We start from the raw sequence: 26,207 nt of genomic DNA on the forward strand, positions 1-26,207 counted from the left end.
AGCTCAGGTATTTTAATTTTTTATGTCCCTTATCTGATTACTCGATTATTCGAAATAAATAGTTCATCGATTAATTGGCTACTAAAATAATCGAAAGCTGCAGCCCTATTTCGAATGAACGAACGTTCCCAGTCTAAATGGAATGGGCGTCGAGCACCGTCAATGGCAGCCTTAGAGTTATCTGAGACACTGTTATGGTGGAAGATTTTGGTAGCAACTTGTTGGTCCCTTTTTTTTTTTTTTTTTTTTTTTTTTAAACAGTGACACCTTTTTAAAACGATTTCTCGATTCTTGGCAGCAACATATTGATAACCTTTTGGGATACAAAGTATCATGATATATCACCATTTCGATATTTTGTCACACCCCTAATGTGAACGATACCAAATTAGCACTTAAAACTAAAACTAACGAAATACATCAATAAAATTCCTATTTTAATTTTTGTTCATAAATTAATATGAGTTGCCATTGACGGCGATAGACGTCCAACCCATTTTGACGGGGACGTACGTTAAACATGATCCCAGTTGAATTTTATTTGACGTCTATCGCTGTCAATGGCAGTGAATAAGTTAATAGCAAGAATTCACATGGTTCTATTTACATGGCAGTTTTATGATTATTTTTTTTTAGTTAAAAAAAGCTTAATGGAACGCAAAGATCTGATCAATTAAAATATGGTTAAGTCACAGAAATAGCATTAGCATAGCATTTTGGGGAGAAAATGGCAACTTTTAAATATTTATTTTTCAATCTGAAAAAGTAATACAGTGGTATGAATAAGTTTCTGAACTGTTTGGAATTTCTCAGATTTCTGCATAAAACCGCCATCAAATGTGATCTGATCTTTTTCAAAATCACACAGATGTAAAAAAGTGTCTGCTTTAGCTAAAACCACCCAAACATTTATTGGCTTTCATATTTTAAAGAGGATAGCATGCAAACAATGACAGAAGGGGGGGAAATAAGTAAGTGAGCCCTCTGCGAGGGAGACTTAGAGAGCAATTGAAACAAATTTTTACCAAACAATTTAAGTCAGTTGTGTGCCCAATCACGATGAGTGGTTTATGGCTGCCCTGCCCACTATAAAACACACACCTGGTAAGAATTGTCTTGATGAGCAGCATTGTCTGATGTGCATCATGGTTCGGTCAAAAGAGCTGTCTGAAGATCTGCGTTTAAGAATTGCTGATATGTATAAACCTGGGAAAGGATACAAAACCATCTCTAAAAGTCTGAATGCTCATCAATCGACTGTCAGAGAAGTTGACTACAAATGGAGAGAGTTAGGCACTGTTGCTTCTCTCCCAAGGAGTGTCCGTCCTCCAAAGATGACGCCAAGAGTTTAGCGCAAAATACTCAGAGAGGTAAAAAAAAAAGAGCCCTAGCGTGTCTGCTAAAGACTTACAAAAATTACTGGCACAGTCCAGTGTTTCAGTGCACACATCAACTATTTGTAAAACTATGGCTAAGAATGGTGTTTATGGGAGGACTCCACTGAGGAAGCCACTGCTGTCTAAAAAAACATTGTTGCTCATTTAATGTTCGCAAAAAGGCACTTGAACGCTCCACAGAAGTTTTGACAAAATATTTGATGGACTGGGAGTAACACACAAGGTCAAAATGGAACAGCTCATCTACATCACCTCATCCCCACTGTAAAGCATGGTGGAGGGAGCATCATGATTTGGGGCTGTTTTGCTACCTCAGGGACTGGACAACTTGCAATCATTAATGGAAGAATGAATTCCAAAGTTTATCAGGATGTTTTGCAGGAAAACCTGAGGCCATTTGTCAGACAATTGAAGCTAAAAAGAGGATGGATGCTGCAACGAGACAATGATCCAAAACACAGAAGTAAATCAACTTCAGAATTGTTTCAGAAGAACAAAATACACATTCTGTAGTGGCCAAGTAAAAGTCCAGTCTTGAACCCCATTGAGATGCTTTGGCATGACCTAAAGACAGCGATTCATACCAGAGATGGCAGAAATCTGACTGAACTATAGCAGTTTTGTAGAGAAGAATGGGTCAAGATTAGTCCTCATCGATGTGCCAAACTGATCTACAGCTACAGGATGCGCTAGTTGAATTTATTGCTGCCAAAGGGGGGGCCACAAAATATTAAATGTGATGGATCACATACTTATTTTGCCCTCTCAGTCCTTGTTTGTGTACTATGCTCATTAAAATATTTAAAAAAAACAACCTATGAATGTTTAGGTAGTTTTAGTTAGAGCAGACAGTTTTTTTCATCTGTGTGATTTTGACAAAGAGCAGATCACATTTCATGGTGATTTTATGCAGACATGTGAGAAATTCCAAAAGGTTCAGATACTTTTTCATACCATTGTACATTCAGAAAAAAAATCCTTTACAGTGCTGTGCTGTGAATCGAATTGAAAAACAATCTTAATTTTAAAGAATATTTTCCACACATAAAATTTCACCTATTTTGCAATTTTTCCAATCTCACGGGCCCATTAGTCCCCTAAAAAAGTATACAAATTTCTGACACACGCTGTTACATTGTATTTAAATGAGATATTTAAGTGAGTGACATGACCATCTCATACATTGCTTATGTTCATGATGCAGTTTATTGTGCCGGAAATTGTTTTCTTGAAAGACATTACATTCACATTCAATCAGACGCATGAAAACGTTATGCTAAATAGACATTTTTAGTACTTTTGAGTCAATTCAAGTGAAGTGATATACTGGCATTTTGCGACAGTAATGTAACATCGATGATAAAGTTGAATAAATGTGTAGTGTCAATTAGCGTTAGCGAGTTAGCATGTTAGCATAATACACGATGGTTCATTACAATAATACATCACGTCAGGATGTGTCCACGCGCAATAAGTCACAGTCGAAACATCGGAACATTTAAGACAACAATTTCCCTGCGATTATTTTCAACACTTTGAGGTTTCCAGTCTTTTACACAACCCAGCATTGTTCACATTGTTGAGTCATCCATTTTGACAAAAAAAGTCTTCCAGTGTTTCTTAAGATTTTTAAAAGCCATTAAGTGAATGATCCTGTTTCAGTGCCATTGACGGCAGTATGTTTAAATATGTTTGAAGCTGTTTGCTAACTACAAACTAAACGGTTCCACTACATTCTGTACTATTTCTTAAAATGATTTATTGGGAGCGTTTTTGAATGATTATCAATGCAGTACAGTTTCGGGTAACATTGTAGTTCTACAGGTAGTCCCCGGGTTACAACGTCCCCGACTTACGTGATTTCGACTTTACGACGCAATAGTTTTGTGCGCCATTTTGTCTCCGGTCGTTTTTTTATTTAGTCGCGTAAACAGTACCTTATAGTACTTCACGTTATCTTATTTTTTTACTTTGTTGTATTAATATGTATATAACATGTTTTTGGAGCGTTATTTTGAGATTTACGGGGGTATTTAGGGGTTCTTAAAACCGATTTACGCGGAAATTCGGGTTACGTCACATGCGTAGGAACGGAATTAACCTGGGGACTACCTGTCCAGCGTTATGACCAGAGGTGGTTAGTGTAGCCAAGAATTTTACTCAAGTAAGAGTAGCGTTACTTCAGAATAATATTACTCAAGTAAAAGTAGTCACCCAAAAAATGTAGTCGAGTTAAAAAGTATTTGGTGAAAAGAATACTCAAGTAATGAGTAACATTGTGAGTAACTGCTTACGATGTTTGATTTTTATTTTAAAACAATGTTTTGATGAACTGTTATTATTATACTTTGAAGAAGTGGACTATAACCTATTACATAACCACATTAAACCAATGAAATACAAAAAAAAATCAGGTGAGAGAAAAAAAATACAGAAATAAAGCATTATTTGTCCAAAGAGCATGAGTGCCCTCTAGTGGAGAATACATATTTCTTATTATTACACCGAAAAGGATCATAGCTTCGTTTTTTTGTGGTCAGTCGGTGCCAAATAAAAACTGGGAGAGAGGTTAAAATCTGCGCTTTCGAGTCATGTTGACGGCAACGCTCTATGTCAAATACTTCATTTTTTGACGTGCTTTAAAGACGCCACGTGTTTGAACAGGCCAGCGTGATCATAGAACGGCAAGCTTGAGTCTGGTTGGTATAATGGAGTCATGTGATTATTGTTTAGCCATTTCATTGGTGAAACTGGTACAGCCACTGTTGGCGACTCTCGCAAAAAAAAACCAAAAAAGTTTTTATTTTTATAGTGTACAGATAAGTACACATTAAACCCTCCTGTTACCGTGACCCGTTTTAAATGTTACTATATCTTTTGAAATGAAGTGTGCTATTTGTGATGTTTTTGTTTTTGTTTTTTTTTATGTTTACCCACAGAGGTCAAATTGAACTGTTTTTTCCCCCAATTTAAAGTTGAATTTTTATTTATGAAACATATTGACACATATGTTGCTGTGAAATTATTAGTGGGGTTATTTCTTAGTAGGATATTTAGTCATACAGGTTAAATTGACCAATCTTTTTGTAAAATAGGTATTTTGGGATATTAAACGTGTTTTGCTTGTCTTAATGAAAGTTAGTGGCACATGTTTACAATTAGATTAAAGTTTCAAAAATTCAGTTTCTGACACTTTTAACTCTCATTGTCGTCCATCGCCGTCATTAGCAGCCATTGGGTGAGTCTGAGCTTAATTTTTTAAATCATTTTTCGACGCTTCGACACATTCCTTGGGACAAACTGACCCGATAAAACTCCGGTAACAGGAGGGTTAACAGTTTAAACAGTGCGTTGTATCAAGATTGAATGTGTTTAAAGCATATGGTTACAATTGAAAAATGTTTTCTATTCTAAATTTTTTTAAACATGAAGCTGATTGGCTTTTGTGGGCCCCAAAAAATATGATGTAGCGGTCCGGATCAGTCCGCTAGCCTTCAGTTGTTTTTTTTTAACCATGTTGTAAAATAAACAATCAAAAGTTTGACACCTAATTTAGTTTTTTTTCAAGATGGTGCTGTAATACAAACTGATTACATGATTAGCTTTTTCAGGCCTCAAACAAATTATATTGCGGGCTAAATCTGGCCCCCGAGCCTAAAGTTTGACACCTAAATCAGATTTATATATATAAAAAAAAAAATCTGATTTAGGTGTCAAATTATTAATCTAGGGGGGCAGATTTGTCCCGCTACATCATTTTTTTTAGGCCCAACAAAGTTAATCACCTTCATGTTTCATGCTAACATAAAAGCATTAGAATTTTAAAAAATCAATAATTTTCACATGCTTTAAACATATTGAAACTTGCTGATTATTACTAATTGAAGTTGGGTCTGTAACAGGTTCACTATTAAATGTATTGATCTGAAGAGTTGTGCTACATTTCCAGGAGAAACCAGGCTTTTTTATTACTGTATTCAGTTCTAAATGTCGATCTTGCGCGTCTATTCGGCCATTTTCCTCTTGGAAGGAGGCAGCAGATGCGCCGGCAGCTCGGCGGGCAGCTCGTGTCCCTCCAGCTTGACTTTAATAAGATGGTTAGCCAGCGCAAATTCCTCGTCGTCCAGCATTCCGTCCTTGTCGATGTCGGCCAGCTTCCAGATCTTTCCCAGCACCGTGTTGGGCAGCTTGGATTTGACCATCTCGCGCTTGGCGTTGGCGCCCGTCACCTTGCCGTTGACGGGCGACAGCGTGTAGAAGATCTCGTCGTAAGCCGGCTTGTCGCGCGCCACCACCCACTCGGCCTCGTCGATGCCCTCGCCGGCGCCCTCGCCGTAGCCGTGGCCGAAGGGGCCGTTCAGCGTGCCGTCGAAGGCGCCGCCCTTAACCGACGGGTTGGGCCGCTGCGTCTCCTCCTGGCGCACCAGCACCATCAAACCGGCGATGTCGTGAGCTAGCATGTCATCCACCGCTTCTAAAAGCTTGGATTTGAGCGGCTGGAACTTGGTCAGGTCTTGAGCTTGGAGTTGGTCCTGCAATGGAGGCACAATCGCTGCTAGCTCCAGAACAAAAAACACTCAGTCTTGACTTCCCGTTTGGCTTACCTGCATCCTCTTGAGATTTGGAAAGTCTCCAGGCGATATCTGATGTTCCCTCTCAATGCGCTTGTAGATGTCTCCCAAGCTAGCGATAAGCTCCTTCTTCTTATTCTCCCTGCCAAACACCGCCGGCATTTCCTTCTTCAAGGCGCTGATGATGTACGCGTGGACCTGCGACAAGATGTAATCAGGAGACGACAGGTAATGAGAAAATTTGCACCAATTGACGGAAATAAAATGTCCAATCCTTTTTGACTACCGTAATTTTCGGACTATAAACCACTGCGTTTTTCCTTCATTTTGAATCCTGTGGCTTATAGTCCAGTCCAGCCTTTTTGTTGATTGATTTAGGTTAATACGTAACACTTTATTTGACAGGTGAATTAGACTGTCATAAGACTGTCATAACTAAGACATGAAACTATCATGGGCATTATTAAATGCGTATGACAGATACCATTAAGTGTCATCCTGCATAATATGTCCAGCTCGGATCTTTTACATCAATTCAAAAGTGAGATAATTTTCCGGATAACACTAAATGACATTTGTTATAGGCATTAATTAATGCTCATGACATTGTCATGTCATAATTATGATTGTCTAATGACCGTCTTATGGCGCCAATGTCAAATAAAGTGTAACCAAATACCATAACTAGCAATTAATCAAAAAACTGGAACAGCAAGTGAAATAATTAGCACAGAACATGAATTTTGATTGTTATTTACATCTGTGGTGATGTAATGCATGCTTGGAGGCATGTTGGACAACAACAGTGTTGACAGCAGGTGGCAGCAAAGGTTGACTGTCTCACCCAAGGGAGCAGTAATGGCCAAATGAAGCTTCTTGAAGCAATGAAGCTTTGGAGCCAATTAGTTCAAAGCTTCATGGTGGTTCATTTGGTCTTATGACAGTTGTATGATGCCGCTGTCAAATAAAGTGTTACTGGTTAATATCTTTTGTTGTAAATATCCCATAATACAGTGAGGATAGCTGCGGTGCGGCTTATCTAAGAACAAATGTGGTTTTCATCACAAAGCACAGCCCAGGTTTTCCCCTACATACAAAAGATTGTGGCACACAACCACAACAAAATAAAAGCCGCCACGCCTTGCAAATGAGATGTTTTCTTTTATTATTATTATTATTTTTTTTAGGCCGTTTCAAACTAGCAGCAGCCTAGTGTGAAGGGTTCGGCAGCAACTTTTTCATTGTGTATTGTAATGTCCGTAACTATGCGTGGCCTCCTTAAGAGATGATAGGACTGGGGAGCTGTGACGTAGGGGGAAGTGAGTAGGAAGAATGGGAGATAGCGGTCGCATGACACGGCAGCCCACTGTAATTTTGTGATTGTTTTTCTTATTGTGTTTTTCCACAATAAAGTGGGTAAGCCAATACCGACTCCGCTCCTTCTTCCCCCCATCCATTTGGATCGGACTTTTCAGCGAAAGTGAGCGGTGGACGGCCGTCTTAGACGTAACGGCAAGCTTCAATTTGTGCCGGGAGGCAGGGGCTAAAATAGAGCCTTCCTCTATTTTCAGAACGGCGCCGCACTAACGTCAACAACGCATCTAATAGCAGAGGGGCAGGCGTACTTATATCTGTGCTATCAGGCTCTTTCGGCAGAGGACTGACGAAACCTTGATACCTGCGCTTTTTTCCAAGTTTCGCGAGCTCTGGGACACCCGAAAAATGACTCTCATACCTCTTCTTGCAAAGCTAAATGGTACCTCCATGTGCGTTTGTGTGGAAATGTTGTTCACGAACAACAAAAAAACTATTCACTTTCTCTCCGAAACTAGTAAAACTCTTCACACGGCTATTAGAATTTCCCCCTTCTTCTTGAAATGGGTCCGTTAACAGAAGGACTATTATTGTTGTCGTAATCTAGTAATATTAGGGGCAAATAAAAGGTAAAAGGACGACGAGATGTAAGTCGTACTATTGCTACGAGAAAAAACGTCGCATTGTTACGTAGGGTAATGTAGCTGTAATCAGCTACGCATTTTACGTACACGTACCGTAGTTGAGAACTACGACATTAGCCTGGCTAATGAAACATTTCAAATAAATCTTTGTTACGGTTCGTCTTGGAACAAAAAATGTGGGGGGGAAAAAATGTAATTTACCATGATATGATGCAATTTCGCCACCGCCACTGCTTCAAAAAATCCTAGGAGACACCCTGGCCTATCCTTCCTCCCGCAGCCCAGCAAGTGGGCCGCCGTCATCCCCCCGGGATCCAGGGTGGTCCCCTCGGCCATCCGCGCCCCCAACAACCGGCCTTCAGGGACAGGATGAGGGGACACGCCACCAGCCCCACGCCCACCCATCCTAATATTCTTAATTAAAGTATTTAGGATCACTTTCGATCCTCTGGCAACTAAATTGCCGCCCAGAGGTTATAAAACAACAAAACAATGATGTGCGTATCCTATGTCAGAAGCAAAAAATGTGGCTCCCTTTGCTGCGCCACATGCAAACCTCAAATTATTTTTGAAATCGTACGCGAAAGACACTTAAATTTATTCATTAAATTGATGTATCGGCTAGTCACAGAAACATGAGCGTTCACTCGTAACATTTCGCAAAGTAAAAGTGTTTCCCTAAAGTCTGTCTCGTGACCTTCAAGCCCAACACTCACATATTATAACTGTTAAACAGGAAAAGTGCATTTAACTGTTTCCGACAAGTTGTTAAGTGTACGTCCTGAGACGGGAAAGAGGAAATCATTCCAAAAAAAATAACGTATGTGACTCCAATTTACCTTGGCCAATCTCGCCCGCTTGATGAGATCGTTAAGCTTCCTCAACGCGGCGTTCCGCGGCAACGACTGGATGTCCTTGAACAGATCTTGCTCCTCTGCCTCGAAAAGCTTCCTGTTGTCAGGAATTAACAGCGGGTGCGACCAAAAGGACCCGATGTAGACGCGAATCACCTGCCAAACGGAGATTTTCGTCAGACCTCGTTGCTTACGCGACTTTATTTCATGCTCACCTCAGGCGTGTTGACGATTTTGCCGAGCGACCACATGAGCGCTCCGTACACTCGCATCAGTTGCTGGGTCTCGATCTGGTCTGCCTTGTTCAACACCACCCTGACGACAAAACAAAAGTTGGTATTTTTCGACGGCGGGGCGCAACGCTCTCGTTTAGTTTTACCTTATCTTGTCCTCGTGGTTTTTCAGCGCCTTTATCACCTCGGAAAACTCGTCGGAAATGTCCAGTTTGTGAGCGTCGAAGAGCAGGATGATCCGGTCCACGCGCTCGGCGAACCATTCCAGGACGGCCGCAAAGTCGTAGCCTGGTAAAAAATGATCATGTATGTAACACTATGAATCGTTTGTTAACTTTGATGCCATTTTGTGACACACTATATAAAAATCGGATCGCATTTTTTATTTAACAGTGCTGCCACAGTGACTATTTTGGCTGGTCGTCCATCACTGTCAATGGCAGCCAATGAGTTAAGAGAATATTGACTATTCACAGACCCAAAGGAGACGATTTGTACATTTTTGAGTGCAAATAATGTCTCAAAACAACTAATCGATCGGCAAAATAGTTGCCAATTAATCGTGGCAGCCCTTACACTTCCCTTGACAAACCATGCAAAAGTTCATTAGCGTGTTTAATACCCAAAAACTGCAACCATGTGTAGTCATAGTAGTTAGTAGAGCTGGGAACCTCAAGGTACATCGGGATACAATACCATTTGCGATACAAGGCTCACGATAACGATGATTTCACAATATGGCGAAAGGGCAATTATCGACACTTGAATCAAGAAACAATTTTACGATATTCTACAATACAACTATTAAACAGAAAAACAAGCTCTTTTCAGTCTTCTGCAGGGAATTGGAATGTGTTCATCACTAGTAGACGGGAGGGTGGCAGCAAAAGAACATTCGTTGTGACAGGGACTTTTTAAAACGAAATATCAAATCTTGGTGGGAGCATATCTGTACCGCAACAATAAATGGCTTAACTCGAGTAATTCGATTAGAAAAAAAACCTTTGTATCAAATTTTGCTGCTTCGAGTATTCGTTTAATTAGAGTGGCGTTGTAATGGTTTGTTTTGAAAGTGTTTGCATTTAGTTTTATTGATTTGGGTGGATACACTGCCCTCTAGTGGCAACCCTGAATATGACATGACAATATATAATAATAATATAACAATATGACAACTCATTCAACATGGCTGAATCCAATCCAGCAGATCCCTGTTAAGACCAACATAAGGTAAATATTTGTTTGAGCTAATATGTTTTTTTTAATGCATTCGTTATTTAGTTTATAGGTACACTACCGTTCAAAAGTTTGGGGTCACGACCCCATGACTTATGATGACTTTCATACACTACCTTTTGAACATTTGTGTATATTTAGCTGTTTTTGTGTGACTATGTGTTTGAACGATTTGTTAAGATCATTGTAAAACAAAAACAAAAAAGTTAGCATTCTATATAATTTAAGCTAGGGGACTTTTGCTATGAAAGTTAGCTAATTGTTCTTTTGTGGTACTTAGATACTCATTTCGTTTGAGGTTAAGCTCAGGCAAAGACTTCATAATGTATTGACGGGACACAAATATTGCGAACTATGAGGCTAGTTGGTAAGGAAATTAGCGGCTGCCATATGTAAACATAGAGCTTTTTCCGTTGAAAATTCTTGGAAATAATGCTTAAATCCCTGAATTCTTTATAGATATGGATGTAAAACAGTCTCGATTTTTGGTTAAAAGCAAAAAAAAAAAAAAAAAAGTGCAGTTAGCAGTTATGCTGGAGCGGCTAATTTCTCCCATTAATTTCTTTTCACTACGTTTCAAAATGAATGCATGGTACGAAAAATATAATAATTACCTTGAATCCTCAAACAAATCACTCCTGAGACAATCCTTCCTTTTTTTATGCGGTACAGCTTTCGTACTTTTTCAACCTAAATCCGGTGTTGGATCCCTGCATGTGTTGACTAACCGCGACCGACTGCGAATAACTGAAGCAGACTGTAGGACATCCCCCTACCTGAAGACGTTGCGCAGTGGCTGATGGATGTGACCCGTCAATACAATTATGAAGTTTATGGCTCAGGTATTTTGATTTATTTTTTTAATGAAAGTGCAATTCTGCATAGTTTAAAGTGAAAAGTTTGAAAAAAGACTTTTTGAACACCAAATTAGTTTTTATACAGAAAATAATTACAGTACATCCGAAACAAATGATTATAACAATATATTTGAGAGATAAAGCATGTTATTTTGCCTCATTCAAATCTTAATATCTGAACTAGGGCTGTCAAACGATTAAAATTTTTAACCGAGTTAATCACAGCTTAAAAATTAATAAATTGTAATTAATCGCAATCCAAACCATTTTCTGTAAATTATTGTTGGCATGGAAAGATAAGACACAAGACGGATATATACATTCAACATACTGTACATAAGTACTGTATTTGTTTATTATAACAATAAATCAACAAGATGGCATTAAAATTATTAACATTCTGTTAAAGCGATCCATGGATAGAAAGACTTGTAGTTCTTAAAAGATAAATATTAGTACAAGCTATAGAAATTTTATATTAAAACCCCTCTTAATGTTTTCGTTTTAATAAAGTTTGTAAAATGTTCAATCAAAAAATAAACTAGTAGCTCGCCATTGTTGATGTCAATAATAATTATCGTGCTGAAACCCATAAAATCAGTCGCACCCAAGCGCCAGCAGAGGACGGCAAAACACCAAAAAACACAAGTAACAAGTGGAAATGACACTTTGCTGTCATTTTAATCTGTTTGAGCGGGGCATGTGCATTAAATGCGTCAAATATTTTAACGTGATCAATTTAAAAAATTAATTAGCACCCGTTAACGCGATAATTTTGACAGCCCGAATCTGAACAACGGCCGTTTTTATTTCCAATACAAAAACTTCAACACACACTATAGGTGAAATGGAACGCTGTCTTTGTAGTAGCCTAGTAGCAGTACGCAAACTATCGTGTGTACGACCATTGTGCACGCCTTGGGGAAAATGCATGACAAATTTGGCCAGAAACAGCTGTTTTTAGATGGGAAAAACTAAAAAAAGATCCTAAGCACCCCCTACTGCGAGTGACTTCCAGCACCCCTAATAATTTGGCTTTAAATTGCTAACATGCGCACTTTGCAGGACAAGATGTCAATCATTTTGGATCAAGTATACACTTTTCATGGGCTCTAATTGGCAGAGAACAAAAATGGCGTTGAGTATCTCACCTAATTTCATATTCTGCACTTAGCTAGCTTTCAAATGACTCGTTATGCATTGTTTTTTTTTGTTTTGTTTTTAAGTACCGTATTGGCCTGAATATAAAACGGCCCTGATTATAAGACGGCCCCCTCTTTTTCAAGACTCAAGTTTGAAAAAAGACTTTTTGAAAACCAAATTAATATTTATACAGAAAATAATTACAGTACATCCGAAACAAATGATTATAACAATATATTTGAGAGAAAAGCATGTTATTTTGCCTCATTCAAATCTTAATATCTGAACATTTAAATCTGTAAACTAAAGTGCAATCACATTCGTAAATGAATGGCTTCTGGTTTTTGAAATGTAAATAAACCAATCTATTGTGATAAAACAAGAAAAGTGCATTAACCATCAAAGTGAAGTCTAACTGTGACTGTAGTCTTGAAACAAATCTGAATAAGGAAAAACATTGCAATAAAATTATGAAAACTGGTTTAACTTGAGAATAGCTGAGATCTGTCATGACAGAACATGGCTTCAATGATATCTGGCACCATCTAGCGTTGTGAATGGGGAGAGTAGCTGAGATCTGTTATGACAGAACATCGCTTCAATGATATCTGGCGCCATCTAGCGTCGTGAATGGGTAAATGTCTAGACCACGAATATAAGACGACCCCCTCTTTTTCAGTCTTGTTTCAATGCAAAAAACACAGTCTTATATTCGGGCCAATACGGTACTGTCACACACCTAGTAGTTAGTAGCGCTGTGTTTCTTGTGAAAACAACCAAGCGACTCCTTGAGGTTTTGCACAAGAACCTGAAATTGGTGTTTTTTAAATGAATTTTGGCAATCCATTTGACAAAATTCAGTAAAAAGAAAGAGCAAGGATCAAGTCCACAAAGTCTCAACATCTTGCAGACAATACCTCCATAAGGACATCTACGAATGCTGCTATAGCCTGATACCGCCTCCTCTGGACACACATGGTATAAACATACAGATCGGTACATTGAGACGGAAGATATAGTAAGACAGGACTGTAAATATAAAAAAAAAAAGCATGGACAGACATCGTGAAATAGTGCCTTCTTGGGATGTGTTTGGCTTCTATTGTCAATGCGGATGTCGGTATGGCAACGCCGCCATTTCATGTCGGGAATGTTGTTTGGTGGAGCCGCACTGACTGAAAAGGATTCTGGGAATTTCTGTTTCTGCGCTGTGGTATGTGTAATGTTTGCGCATAAATTGGGGTTAACATCGAGTATGCCAACAGTGTGGTTTTTTTTGGCGCTACTTCCTGTTCTTTGAAAGCAAAAGGACATAATCCCTTTGAAATGCTGACATAGGAGGATTGAATAGGACTGGACTCACTGAGCGTTGGCTAGCCTGTGAGTGTGAAAACGCTGTGTTTTACCTCGACTGATTCTCTGTTTCTCTCCTGACAGGATCCCCGGAGTGTCAATCACGCTGATGCTCTCCAAAACTGGGTTAGTCAGCTGGGCACACACAAATCTACACAAACACAGAGAAATGACTAAGCGTAGTGTCAAAACACAGCTTCGCTTTGACAGGAAAAAATGTCATATTTCGTCAAAATTGAGAAAAAGGGGATACTTTTTGGACCAGTAAGATGATCTTATATAAACAGAAAACATCTCCAGGGAAAATAGTGACCTCTGTTCTTCTCCGCACTCAAAAATGCGTGTAGATCTTGGCGTCCCAGGAGGATACTGCGTTTCTCGGGAGGAGATGGGGAATAAGCTCAAGCCTGCACGCTACGGTTTAAATCACTTCTTGGCTCCGAACTGGCTTGGTTGAAGAATTCGGACTGTTTTCTGCACTAAAATGACCGCTTGAAATTTAGAAGAGGCTATTTTGTAGCATTTTGGGGGAGGTTTACTCGTATACAGTGGGGCAAATAAGTATTTAGTCAACCACTAATTGTGCATGTTCTCCCACTTGAAAATATTAAAGAGGCCTGTAATTGTCAACATGGTTAAACCTCAACCATGAGAGACGGAATGTGGAAAAAAAAAACAGAAAATCCTTTTGTTTGATTTTTAAATAATTTATTTGCAAATCATGCAGGAAAATAAGTATTTGGTCAATACTAAAAGTTCATCTCAATACTTTGTTATGTACCCTTTGCTGGGAATAACGGAGGCCAAACGTTTTTTCTGTAACTCTTCACAAGCTTTTCACACACTGTTGCTGGTCTTTTGGCCCATTCCTCCATGCAGATCTCCTCTAGAGCAGTGATGTTTTGGGGCTGACTTTCAACTCCCTCCACAGATTTTCTATGGGGTTGAGATCTAGAAACTGGCTAGGCCACTCCAGGACCTTGAAATGCTTCTTACGAAGCCACTCGTTTGTTGCCCTGGCTGTGTGTTTGGGATCTTGTCATGCTGAAAGACCCAGCCACGTCTCATCTTCAATGCCCTTGCTGACAGGAGATTTTCACTCAAAATTCTCTCGATACATGGCCCCATTCATTCTTTCTTTTATACAGATCAGTCGCCCTGTTTCCTTTGCAGAAAAACAGCCCCAAAGCATGATGTTTCCGCCCCCATGCTTCACAGTTGGTATGGTGTTCTTCGGATGCAATTCAGTATTCTTTCTCCTCCAAACACAAGAACCTGTGTTTCTACCACAAAGTTCTATTTTGGTTTCATCTGACCATAACATATTCTCCCAGTCCTCTTCTAGATCATCCAAATGCTCTCTAGCGAACCGCAGACGGGCCTGGACGTGTACTTTCTTCAGCAGGGGGACACGTCTGGCAGTGCAGGATTTGGGTCCCTGGCGGCGCATTGTGTTACTCTGTAGCTCTCGGTAGGTCATTTACTAGGTCCTCCCGTGTGGTTCTGGGATTTTTGCTCACCATTCTTGTTATCATTTTGACGCCACGGGGTAATATCTTGCATGGAGCCCCAGATTGACGGAGATTATCAGTGGTCTTGTATGTTTTCAATTTTCTAATAATTGCTCCCACAGTTGATTTCTTTACACTAAGCGTTTTACCTATTGCAGATTCAGTCTTCCCAGCCTGGTGCAGGTCTACAATTTTGTCTCTGGTGTTCTTCAACAGCTCTTTGGTCTTGGCCATATGGGAGTTTGGAGTTTGACTGACTGAGTTTGTGGACAGGTGTCTTTTATACCGATAATGAGTTAAAACAGGTGTCATTAATACAGGTAACGAGTGGAGCTTCGTTAGACATCGTTAGAAGAAGTTAGACCTCTTTGACAGCCAGAAATCTAGCTTGTTTGTAGGTGACCAAATACTTATTTTCCACTCTAATTTGGAAATAATTTTTTAAAAAATCAAACAATGTGATTTTCTGGGTTTTTTTTTCACATTCTGTCTCTCATGGTTGAGGTTTACCCATGTTGACAATTACAGGCCTTTTTAATCTTTTCAAGTAGGAGAGCTTCCACAATTGGTGGTTGACTAAATACTTATTTGCCCCACTGTATATGCCTGCCAAATGTTACATGAGGAAATTAAAATGGCTTTGAGGCAGGGTTTTTGTCAAAAAAAAAACAATGGTTCAAACCAAAATGGCTGACTTCTTGAGTGTTTTCTGAAATACATTTTTTTTGCAGGTCAACTTATTAAACAAAGACGCTGTTAAAAATGCCATTCATGTTATTCTCGTACTATTAATTCAACATTCATTCTCGTAGTAATAGTTTGACTTTTTTTATTCGTATTGCTACGGGAATAAAAGTCGTATTATTATATAGCGCTAATGTAGCTGGATAAGCAGCTACGTACTTTACTTTTAGATCATTGCCGCCTCCGTTAAAATCAACAACATTGAAGGCATCTAGTGTTTTAGAATCGGTTTTACAAATAAGGAAATCCTTAAAGGGGAACTTCAGAATTTTTGGCACTAGGCTTAAACTTCGAGTTAACAGGGGGTTTAATTAGTCCCTGGAGTTGATTTCAACAAATTCCGTGCAGTTTGTTAGTTTTTTGTTAGTTTCAGGGCTCTGGAGTAACTAAACTAGCGTGACTCAACGGTGCTTGCTTAGCATACCAATAAAAAACAACATATGCCCACATGAGAATCACCGAAGACTCAGGCAATCATAAGTGTTGGCTATGTTTTCAGAATAACGTTAATAAAACTTACATGTCAATAACTGTAGTATGAACAGCAACATTTGTAATCCAGCAGCTCTGCAGGGAAAAGGCTGTCTAGGCATGGAGGGGGGAGTGATATTACATCGTTTTTTTCACCGCTGATTTTTATGTGGGAAGGAAAGGGACCCCCACCAGACTGTCCCCGCCGGGCTGTGCTGATGTAGCACACCAACACCACCGTTGAAAAAAATCCCATGGGAAACCCTGGACTAGGACACATTATTGATACACCGGATTTGTTGCAGTAGCAACAAAGGCGTCAGGCAGCATAGAGTGACGTCATGGACAGTCAAAACCCATCTGAGTTGTTCAGATTGAGAAGCATCTTGTCCATATCTGATGCGAAACTGGTTTCAATCCATCTCACAAAAATCAGACTTCCGTGCTTTGTGACTGTTCAGACGACAAAAGAGCCATCCAGTTTCAATCTGGATGGGCTAAAAATCGGATTTTGGCTACCAGTCTGAACAAGACATAACACTCACTGTTAAAACTGTCATTCGATCTTGTGGAACCTGTTTCAGTGACTGATTTTTATTTTGCCCAAAAAATTTTTTCAGATCAAAATGTCTTCCCGTGTTATTTTAATTGTGTCAACTCAAGATAAACATGCCTACGCCGAAGTTTACACAAGTTTAATTGCCGTCGTGGGTGGAATTTCATTCAAATGATGGGAGTGCTGCTAAGCCTGCAACGCCTTTCAAAATGAAAGATTTCCTCGCACCTTTTGTTTGACCGTGCGTGGATCAGCACCAGAATTCCCACATTTTTTTCCCCTCGTGTCATGACGCACACAAGCGACACGCACGTGACGCCGGCCGGCAGGTAACGTGAAGCCTGACTGTTGAGTGTGAGGAAACTCAATCTCACAGGAATGTGACGCTTCTCTGCGGACTTTCATTTTGTTCTCTCGCCAGCTCATCCGCCCACCACTTGACATACTTAACATCATCACAACACAACCTGTTGAGGAAGGCGTTCCCGAAGGCGTTCAACTTCCTGAAGGGCTTCTTGGGGTCAACCACGAGCGCGTTGCCGGGGATCAAACCCTCGGTATCACCGTGCATCACCGCTATGAAGGAATCTGTAGTGGGCTCGGGGCCGATGCGCATCCCCGGGAAGTCTTGCTCCAACAGGTAACTGTGGGACGAGATGATTGGATAAGATGATAACAGAGTTCAAATGCATTCTTTCAACCGAGCTGGCAAAAGTTGTAAAAGTGGGACAAAAGTGTGCTTTGTTGTCCCAGTTACCCAGTTAACCTGGGCAGATGGCACTACGTGGCTTTAGTGGGCAACATGGGATTAACCTCCGACAGATCCTCCAAGCGTGAGCTAATGCTCTTAATAGCGACAACAAGGTGAACCTAACGAAGTAGTTTGGATCAAAAGTAGTAAATGAAACCAAATTCCGAAAGGAAATTATCTGAGTTGGTAGTTCAGTGGAAACCTAGAGTTTGTTTTGCCAATAATTTGGACAGTGACTGCTTGTGTCTACTTGCATGTGAATATTTGGAGATAAATCCTTCCTGGTCATGTGTTAATGCAACGTGATAACAAATTTTAGTAGGCGATATATTGTCTCATAAATTATTGCATTGTGATTTTTTTTCATATATCAACCATTCAAATGCAAATTATTTTTTTTTTCTTAAAGACAAACTATAGTAAAATAATAAATACCATATTAGCCCGAATATAAGACTGTGTTTTTTGCATTGAAATAACACTGAAAAAGGGGTCGTCTTATATTCGAGGTCTAGACATTATACCCATTCACGACGCTAGATGGCGCCAGATATCATTGAAGCGATGTTCTGTGACGACAGATCTCAGCTACTCTTTTTAGTTTAACCAGTTTGCATGATTTTATTGCAATGTTTTTCCTTATTCAGATTTGTTTCAAGACTACAGTTACAGTTAGACTTCACTTTGATGGTTAATGCAGTTATTGCAATTTTGTTGTTGTATCACAATAGATTGGTTTATTTACATTTCAAAAACCAGAAGCCATTCATTTACGAATGTGATTGCACTTTAGTTTACATATTTAAATGTTCAGATATTAAGATTTGAATGAGGCAAAATAACATGCTTTTCTCTCAAATATATTGTTATAATCATTTGTTTCGGATGTACTGTAATTATTTTCTGGATAAAAATTAATTTGGTTCTCAAAAAGTCTTTTTTCAAACTTGAGTCTTGAAAAAGAGGGGGTCATCTTATAATCAGGGCCGTCTTATATTCAGGCCAATATGATACTTTAAAAAAAAAAAATAATAACATGTATTACGAGTCATTTGAAAGCTAGCTAAGTGCAGCATATGAAATTAGGTGAGAAACTCAACGCCATTTTTGTTCTCTGCCAATTAGAGCCCATCAAAAGTGTATATTTGATCCAAAATGATTCACATCTTGTCCTGCAAAGTGCGTATGTTTACAAATTAAAGCCAAATTATTAGGGGCGCTGGAAGTCACTCACAGTAGGGGGTGCTGAGGATTTTTTTTTTTTAGTCTTTCGATCCAAAAACAGCCATTTCAGGCCAAATTTGTCATGTATTTTCTCCAAGGCGTGCACAATGGCAGTACATACAATAGTTTGCGTACTGCTGCTAGTCTACTACAAAGACAGCGTTCCATTTCACCTATTGTGTGTGTTGGAGTTTTTGTATTGGAAATAAAAACGGCCGTGTATTATAATGCAATTCTTACAGCTAGATGCGGCAATGACACACGAACACATCTGAAAACTAAAAGGCCCAGTAAGCCAAGGTTTAATGCCCCCTTTTCACAAATAGCGCCTTACTCAACATGACCCGGTAGCAAGCAAGGTGTCAGGTGGTGACCATATTATTTAAAAAACAAAAAAAAAGCTTTTTCAACATATATTTAATCCCCAAATTAAGCACGCTATTGTTTGAATATGTTTTATTGATTTATTTATTTTTACTCCCTCCCCCAAAATCCACCAAAACATTCCCCCCCCCAACACCAGGGGGTGCTGCAGCACCCTCAGCACCCCACTTCCCGCGCCGCTGCAAACTATTCATTTCCAATCAGATTTTTCATAATAGGTGTCATTTTAAAGCTATTCTTAGTGTAGAATCTCAAGTGTGTAAGCTTAATTCCAGAAGTCTTTATTTTACATGTTGAACATAACGTGCTTTTATTTTGAAATGTTCACCGGAAGTACATTCGCTAAACTGCTAACTGTAAGCTTTACACTCAGCAAAAATAAATAGATAAATAAATAACATTTTCAGCATGCATTTGGGGTCAGTAATATTTTTTCACATCGTTTGTAAAAAAAAAGTTTTCATGTTTGAAGTGTCACCTTTTAACCATTGCGTTTTGGGTGAAGACTGCCAATGTTTTGTAGCAGTATCAAGTGTGCCAAGTGCACACAGCACACGCAAACACACGTACCCACAAATATATGCACGCATGCACGCACGCGGCAATAAATCATAGCCAGGAAAATTACCGCCCTCATTTTTATTTACCGTGTGTGTGATTAATTGACATATTGCATATCGCGACAGGCTTAGCAACGTGATCATTCCAAGCAATAATCTAAATCTTGTTAACTCATTTCGGTGTGATAAGACGTTTTAATTTGTCATTCTTTGAAGAGGAAAAAGAATATGTGAATGTTTCTGCTGTCTACACGTGTTGCGGCACTGTTTTTCTTCACCCCAAATACAATTCTCTTAAAGGGGAAGTTCAGAATTTGTGACAATAGGCTTAATTTTTGAGTTAGCTGGGGTTTGATTAGTCGGTGTAGTTAGTTTCAACAAATTCCGTGCAGCTTGTTAGTTGTTGGTTGCAGGGCTCCGGAATGGGTAAGCTAGCACGAGTCAATGGTGCTTGCTAGCATGACAATAAAAAACGATATTAACACATCTGTTCAAACGAAGCCATTGTGTGGTCAAAAAGTAAACAGTAAAGTGCGTCAGGGTGCTTGATTTCAGGGATGGGGAGTCCCTTTCATTACCATAAAAAAAAAATAAGTGAAAAAAACGATGTGATATCACTCCGCCCTGCTTGCCTAGACAGCCTGTTCCCTGCAGAGCTGCTTGATTACAAATGTTGCTGTTCGTACTACAATTATTGACATGCAATGGTAACTTTATCCTGAAAATATAGCCAACACTATTGATTGCATGAGTCATCGGTGATTCACATGCGTGTATATGTTGTTGTTTTTTATCGGCATGCTAGCAAGCACCAATGATTTGCGCTAGTTTAGCCACTCCAGAGCTGCACAACAAACAAACAACTAACAAACTGCACGGAATTTGTTGAAACCAACTCCACCGACTAATTAAACCCCCGTTAACTCGAAAATTAAACCTAATGTCAAAAATTCTGAACTTCCCCTTGAAGGAATGTTTTGGCAGTTTTGGGATGGGATTAAAAATGAGATTAATTAGATGAAATCATTATATATTGTTGTCAATGACAGATGAATTCGTGTATGCAGTTGTAGGGATTTGAAGATATTTTAAACAATAATTTACAAATAATCTGGATTTTTTTAAAACTAATGAATCTAATTCCTAATCTCACCTAAATCCAGTCAGCATGAATTGGACATCTACAACCGTCATTTGCGCCGAAGCATTCAAATGCAAATGACCTCACACAATGCTTTTCAGCATTGTTTTCCCAGCGAGATCAAAAATAAAATTCATTAGATTAAATCATTGCTGACAGCCTATTAGCTAAAAAGTGAACAATCTGTCTAGCCTTTTGTTGCTACGGCAACTACGACTCTGTGTAACCCTTTTATCTATCGACGATGAAGACCTGCAATATGAAAATAATTTGAAATATGATTACATTTGGATTTCGCATACGTTACAAGTTTAAAATGATTTTAGCATGTTGCGTGACTTACAGCCCTGTAGGGACCATCAATTTTGCTGGCAGTGTTTTAAGTGTTAACAGATGTAATGATGGCTCTCCCTTCACCCCCCACTTAAAAAAAAAAAAAAATTAACACACATATATGACACACATATACCACCCTGAGGTGCAAGCAGTGCCTGGTGGTGCCGTCTCTGCTGAAAGTTTGTATAAAAACGTTTGACAGCACCTCATGTAAACACGCATCCTCCTTTTTTGGGGTTCACTTCATACGCCACGTGTAAGTAATAGTTGTTTTAGTTTGAACATTAAAATGAATTATTCACAAAGTGTGCCTGCTACTGAGCCTGACCGAAGGTTGCTGAGCTTTTTCGGACATTCCTCATGGTCCTGTTAAAATGGTCACTGGTCAGGCTGCTGAATGGGGGAAGGGACGGCAGGGTGCGGCGAGGGTTCGGTGTGGTCATGAGTGAAAGAGTGATGAAGAAAGGAAGAGAGGAAGGAGATGGGATGTATGCAGGAAAGTGCTAAACAGCCGCCTCGAAAGCGAGAGTAAAGTGCTTCCTCAATAGGAAATAAATAAAAGTGTAACATTCTAAAAGGCTGTATATCGATTTAATAAATTAATTCATTATTTCTGTTTTTTTTGTTTTTGTTTTTTTTTTTGCATACATGAAATACGAAACTACGCACCAAAGGGAGCTGCTTTTTTTCTTAGCGCGCAGCACATGCACATGTTCGTTTTATTGATTTTTACATAATTAATGGCAGCAAATAAGCTACCATAATTTTCGAACTACAAGGCGCACCTGACTGTAAGCTGCCACCAGTGTTGTTTTCGTCAACGATAACGATCACAAAAATATTTCGTCAACGAACAATTTTTTTCAGGCAATGACGAGACGATAATGAGCTAAAAACGTGTTTTAGGAGACTAAAACATAATTAGACGTTTTGGTCTGACGAGACAAAAATGCACAGTACAGTAGTTTCCGTCAAATGTTCACAATGTGTGACATTTTATGTGTAGTTAGCTTGCATCGTGGCAGTGTCTGGTTGTGTCACTTATGTGACGTGCTGCTGCTCGCCAGTTTCCAGGCTTGCACACACGGTAAGATGTGTTTTCTTTATTTTTATCCAGAGAGAATATGCAGCATTGCTTGAGCCTTTAAAGATCTGTGCTGAGTGAACATCAAACAGTAAACGTAACTCGTGGCGTTAGCATAGCATTCGCGTTAGCATGAGACTAACGGCAAACTTAAACTCTCGGACAACTTTTTTTACATACAATACAGGTCCAGGTGGGTATAATTAATGAAAAATAATGTACTGTTTTCCTGCATAGTATGTATAATCACCAAATTGGTGTTGTCCTTGTAGACGCTACAATATGTGCTCGTTTGTCAATGTTCATTCAAAATAGTTGGAAACCTGTATTTATTTTTTATTTTTTTGGGAGTAAAATGTTTTAATTTTACAGATGTTTTCGTCAACAAAAACTAGACCAAGATGTACACATTTTGAGATGACTAAAATATGATTAAGACTAATAAGTATTATCGTCCAAAAGACTAAGACTAAAATGAAATTTCAATGCCTGCCAAAACCAACTCTGGCCGCCCACCAAATTTGACTCGAAAGCGGCATTTGTTCATCGATAAGCTGCACTGGACAATTAGCTGAAGCTGTCCTCACCGTATTATGGGATATTTAAACAAAAAGATATTAATTGTTGACACTGTATTTGACAGTGGCATCATAAGACTGTCATACGACCAAAAGAACCCCATGACGCTTTGACCCAAATGGCTGCAAAGCTTCATTGCTTCAAGAAGCTTCATTCGGTCATCACTGCTCCCTTGAGGAAGACAGTCAACCTCTGTTGTCAACACTGTTGTCATCCAACATGCATCCCAGCATGCATTGCAGCACTACAAATGTAAATTACAATCAAAATTAATGTTCTGTGCTAATTATTTCTTCAGTTACTGTTCTAGTTGTTTCATTAATTGCTAGTTATGGTATTTTGTAACACTTTATTTGATTTTATGTGCCATAAGACTGTCACAAGACCATCATAACAATGACATGACACTGCCATGAGCATTAATGAATGCTTATGACAGATGTTATTTTGTGTCATGCAGCAAATTATCTCACTTTTTAATGGATGTAACAGATCCGAGCTGGACATAAATGGAGTTAGTGACATAATTTGCCTGATGACACTACATGACAACCGTCATAAGCATTCATTAATGCCCATGATGGTGTCATGTCATAATTATGATGGTCTTATGACACAGCTGTAAAATAAAGTGTTACCTATTAACCCTAATATATTAACAAATAAGCCACACTGGAGTGTAAGCCACAGGATTCAAAATGAGAGAAAAAGAGTCCGAAAATTACGTTAATTGTCACTCAAGTGTGACACTCAATTTACTAAATAGTAATTTAACTCATCGGCTGCCATTGACGGTGCTAGACGTCCAATACATTTAGGCTGTTTGAGTGCTGCAACGATTAATCGATTAATTCGAGTATTCGATTAGAAAAAAAATATTCGAATTAAATTTTGCTGCTTCGAGTATTCGTTCAATTAAAGTGGCGTTGTGATGGTTTGTTTTGAAAGTGTTTGCCTTTAGTTTTATTGATTTGGGTGGATACACTGCCCTCCATTCTGCCTCATTCACATGGCTGAATCCATCTGCTCCCTGTTAAGATCAACATAAGCTGAGTTTTTGCTTGAGCTAATGTTTTTTTAATGCATTCGTAATTTAGTTTAAAGGTATATTTAGCCAATTTTTGTGGGAATATGTGTCTGAACCATTTGTTTAGAGCATTGTATTAAAAAAAAAAAAAAAAAAAGTATTTTATAGCATTTATGCTAGCGGACTTTTACTGTGTAAGTTAGCCAATTGTTCTTTTGTTGTACCTAGATTCTTATTTATTTATTTATTTTATGCCGTTTGAGGCTCAGCTAAGGTATTTTAATTTTTTATGTTCCTTATCTGATTACTCGATTATTCGAACTAACTCTTTCATCGATTAATTGACTACTAAAATAATCGATAGCTGCAGCCCTAGACTGTTTTTGGGGGAATACATAAGCAAATAAAAATAATAATAATAATTAATAATTACAAATAATTAAACAGAAATAGAAGACAATATAAAAACTTATATTTCTATATATTTCTGTATATTTTTTAAAAAAATATTCAGAAATAAATTCCTCCTTTTTTTAGTTTAATATATTTTAATTTTAAAAAATATTTATTTTTATTTATTTTTTAATCAAACTTCTATATTTACCTTTACTTTGTATTATTTTCAAATCTTTTTATGATTTTTATATTTTAGGATTTTGAAATTCAGCTGTATTTTTTCTTTAATTTTCCATAGGCAGTATTCTTAATACTATTTTCATGTACTTAACTATTCTTGTAATTTTTTTTTCAATTAAAAAATATCTGATCTCCATATCTTTTCCACTCTTTGAAAAAAATAACCTACACGTTCATAATCTTTTCATATTTACATAAAATACAGAATATACGCATCAAGAGTAATTTCTTCTATTAGTGCTGCAATTTTGCCCGATTTTAACAACAAACATGATGTTGGCAATTGATATAGATCATCTTTGTCGTCCGTTCTCCTCACCGTATAAAGCTGGTCTTGCCAGTGGAGTACTGTCCCACCAGTAGCACCATAGGTTTGTTGTCAAAGTCCGCATCCTCAAGCGCCGGTGAGTGGAACTCGTGGAACTTATAGGTCTCCTCCAGTGGTAGCAATTTGGTTTTGTAGAGCTTTTTCAGACCGTCGCTGACCGTCTGGAAGACCTCTGGTTCCTTCTTCCTGCGGTCATCGACTCCCAGCCAACTGAACATGGTGACGGCTGCTGTTCTTCTGCTTCACTTCTGCCGATTAGCTCTTGTGGTCTGCTGGAGGTAAGTCGTAAATCTTAAAGGGTGCTCAGATGCTCAATGGCTTCTTACATTAGAAAACGTCAATTATGAATGACTCTTCTAACTAACAAATGTTTGTTTTTCTACATGTTTAAATGATAAATATTATGTATAGGATAAAATGTGGCTATGTGAAAATGTGCATATGATCTGAGTTAGTATTGGGTGTGGTTCTAGGAAGCTTATTTAATTATAAAGTGTAAAAAAACGCAATATACCCGAGCTGTCAAGGTTTTGTTGTGCCAATTACATACGACACTCTAATTGCATTCTCTTCATCCGGGTTCTTCCAGCTTCTTTCAAGTCCCTGACGTTTCCAAAAAGGATAAAAAGACAGCTTTGGCTCTCGATTTGATTCAATATAGTGTAAGAACGTCAAAAATAATGCAGTCCTAGCGCAGTAATACCGCTACGGGGCCGTGGGCGAGCACAGGAATCCCATCAATGATGCACTGAGCTGCCGTTATCTTGTCAACCGCCGTTATCCTTCTTTCCGACAAAAAAACGGGCAAGACGCTCATAAAAGTCAGTTTGCCTCGTTTGGGATTAAAAAATAAAAGTCGACGAAGGGCAATGAGGTGGGTTTAGGTGTTTATGAGCGGTATGGGTGGCTGCCGGTGTCTCTCTCTCCTCCTTCTGGAGCTCGTATTTAAATGCCGACTCGCAGGGAAACCCGAGCTAACCGGAAGTGGGCCACGGGCGGCCAGTGTCCCCATCGATGGTGGCCCCGCCCAGTAATAGTGCGGCATCTAGAGGCGAAAAAAAGTAGAAGTATGTACGTAAAACATTAATTATTACATTACATTAAGCCGGTGTTCTGACACATGGGTCTTAAAAAAATAAAATCTAAACGTCTGGTAATTTACCGGACGCTTACATATATATGGCGGGAAACACAGACAAGACTGAAAAAGCAGTTTCTGCTCTTGCACTCCTCTTTAAAAAGCTGTAGTGTGAACTAATTTCTTCACATGCCA

General features: G+C 38.8%; 1 protein-coding gene across 4 annotated transcripts; it reads right to left on the reverse strand.

The window, feature by feature from the left end:
- Positions 1-2,580: 2,580 nt before the first annotated feature.
- Positions 2,581-25,930, reverse strand: ehd3 (EH-domain containing 3). 4 transcript variants are annotated; one of them, XM_057822639.1, is made up of 10 exons: positions 25,638-25,930; positions 25,449-25,537; positions 24,926-25,203; positions 17,352-17,528; positions 13,656-13,753; positions 9,160-9,301; positions 8,996-9,095; positions 8,766-8,936; positions 6,002-6,166; positions 2,581-5,929 (listed from the first exon to the last, which is right to left on the reverse strand). In XM_057822639.1, exons 3-10 carry the CDS (start codon positions 25,150-25,152, stop codon positions 5,402-5,404), a joined length of 1,608 nt encoding a protein of 535 aa, XP_057678622.1. In that variant the 5' UTR covers positions 25,153-25,203; positions 25,449-25,537; positions 25,638-25,930; the 3' UTR covers positions 2,581-5,401. The 4 variants fall into 4 exon arrangements, with proteins under 4 accessions (XP_057678622.1, XP_057678620.1, XP_057678621.1 ...); XM_057822637.1 differs by having other exon boundaries at positions 24,926-25,206; positions 25,638-25,929; XM_057822638.1 differs by having other exon boundaries at positions 25,449-25,930.
- Between the last annotated feature and the right edge of the window lie 277 nt (positions 25,931-26,207).

Source organism: Corythoichthys intestinalis, chromosome 19 (genome assembly GCF_030265065.1).
Source record: "Corythoichthys intestinalis isolate RoL2023-P3 chromosome 19, ASM3026506v1, whole genome shotgun sequence".
NCBI lineage: Eukaryota > Metazoa > Chordata > Actinopteri > Syngnathiformes > Syngnathidae > Corythoichthys > Corythoichthys intestinalis.

Excerpts from the sequence above, each read along its gene's own strand:
- ehd3 (XM_057822639.1), bottom strand. The coding sequence starts at position 25,152 with ATGTTCAGTTGGCTGGGAGTCGATGACCGCAGGAAGAAGGAACCAGAG. Across the intron at positions 13,754-17,351 it reads GGGAACGCCTTCCTCAACAG|ATTTGTGTGTGCCCAGCTGA; the intron begins GTTGTGTTGTGA and ends GTGTTTGTGTAG. Across the intron at positions 6,167-8,765 it reads AGCGGGCGAGATTGGCCAAG|GTCCACGCGTACATCATCAG; the intron begins GTAAATTGGAGT and ends ATCTTGTCGCAG.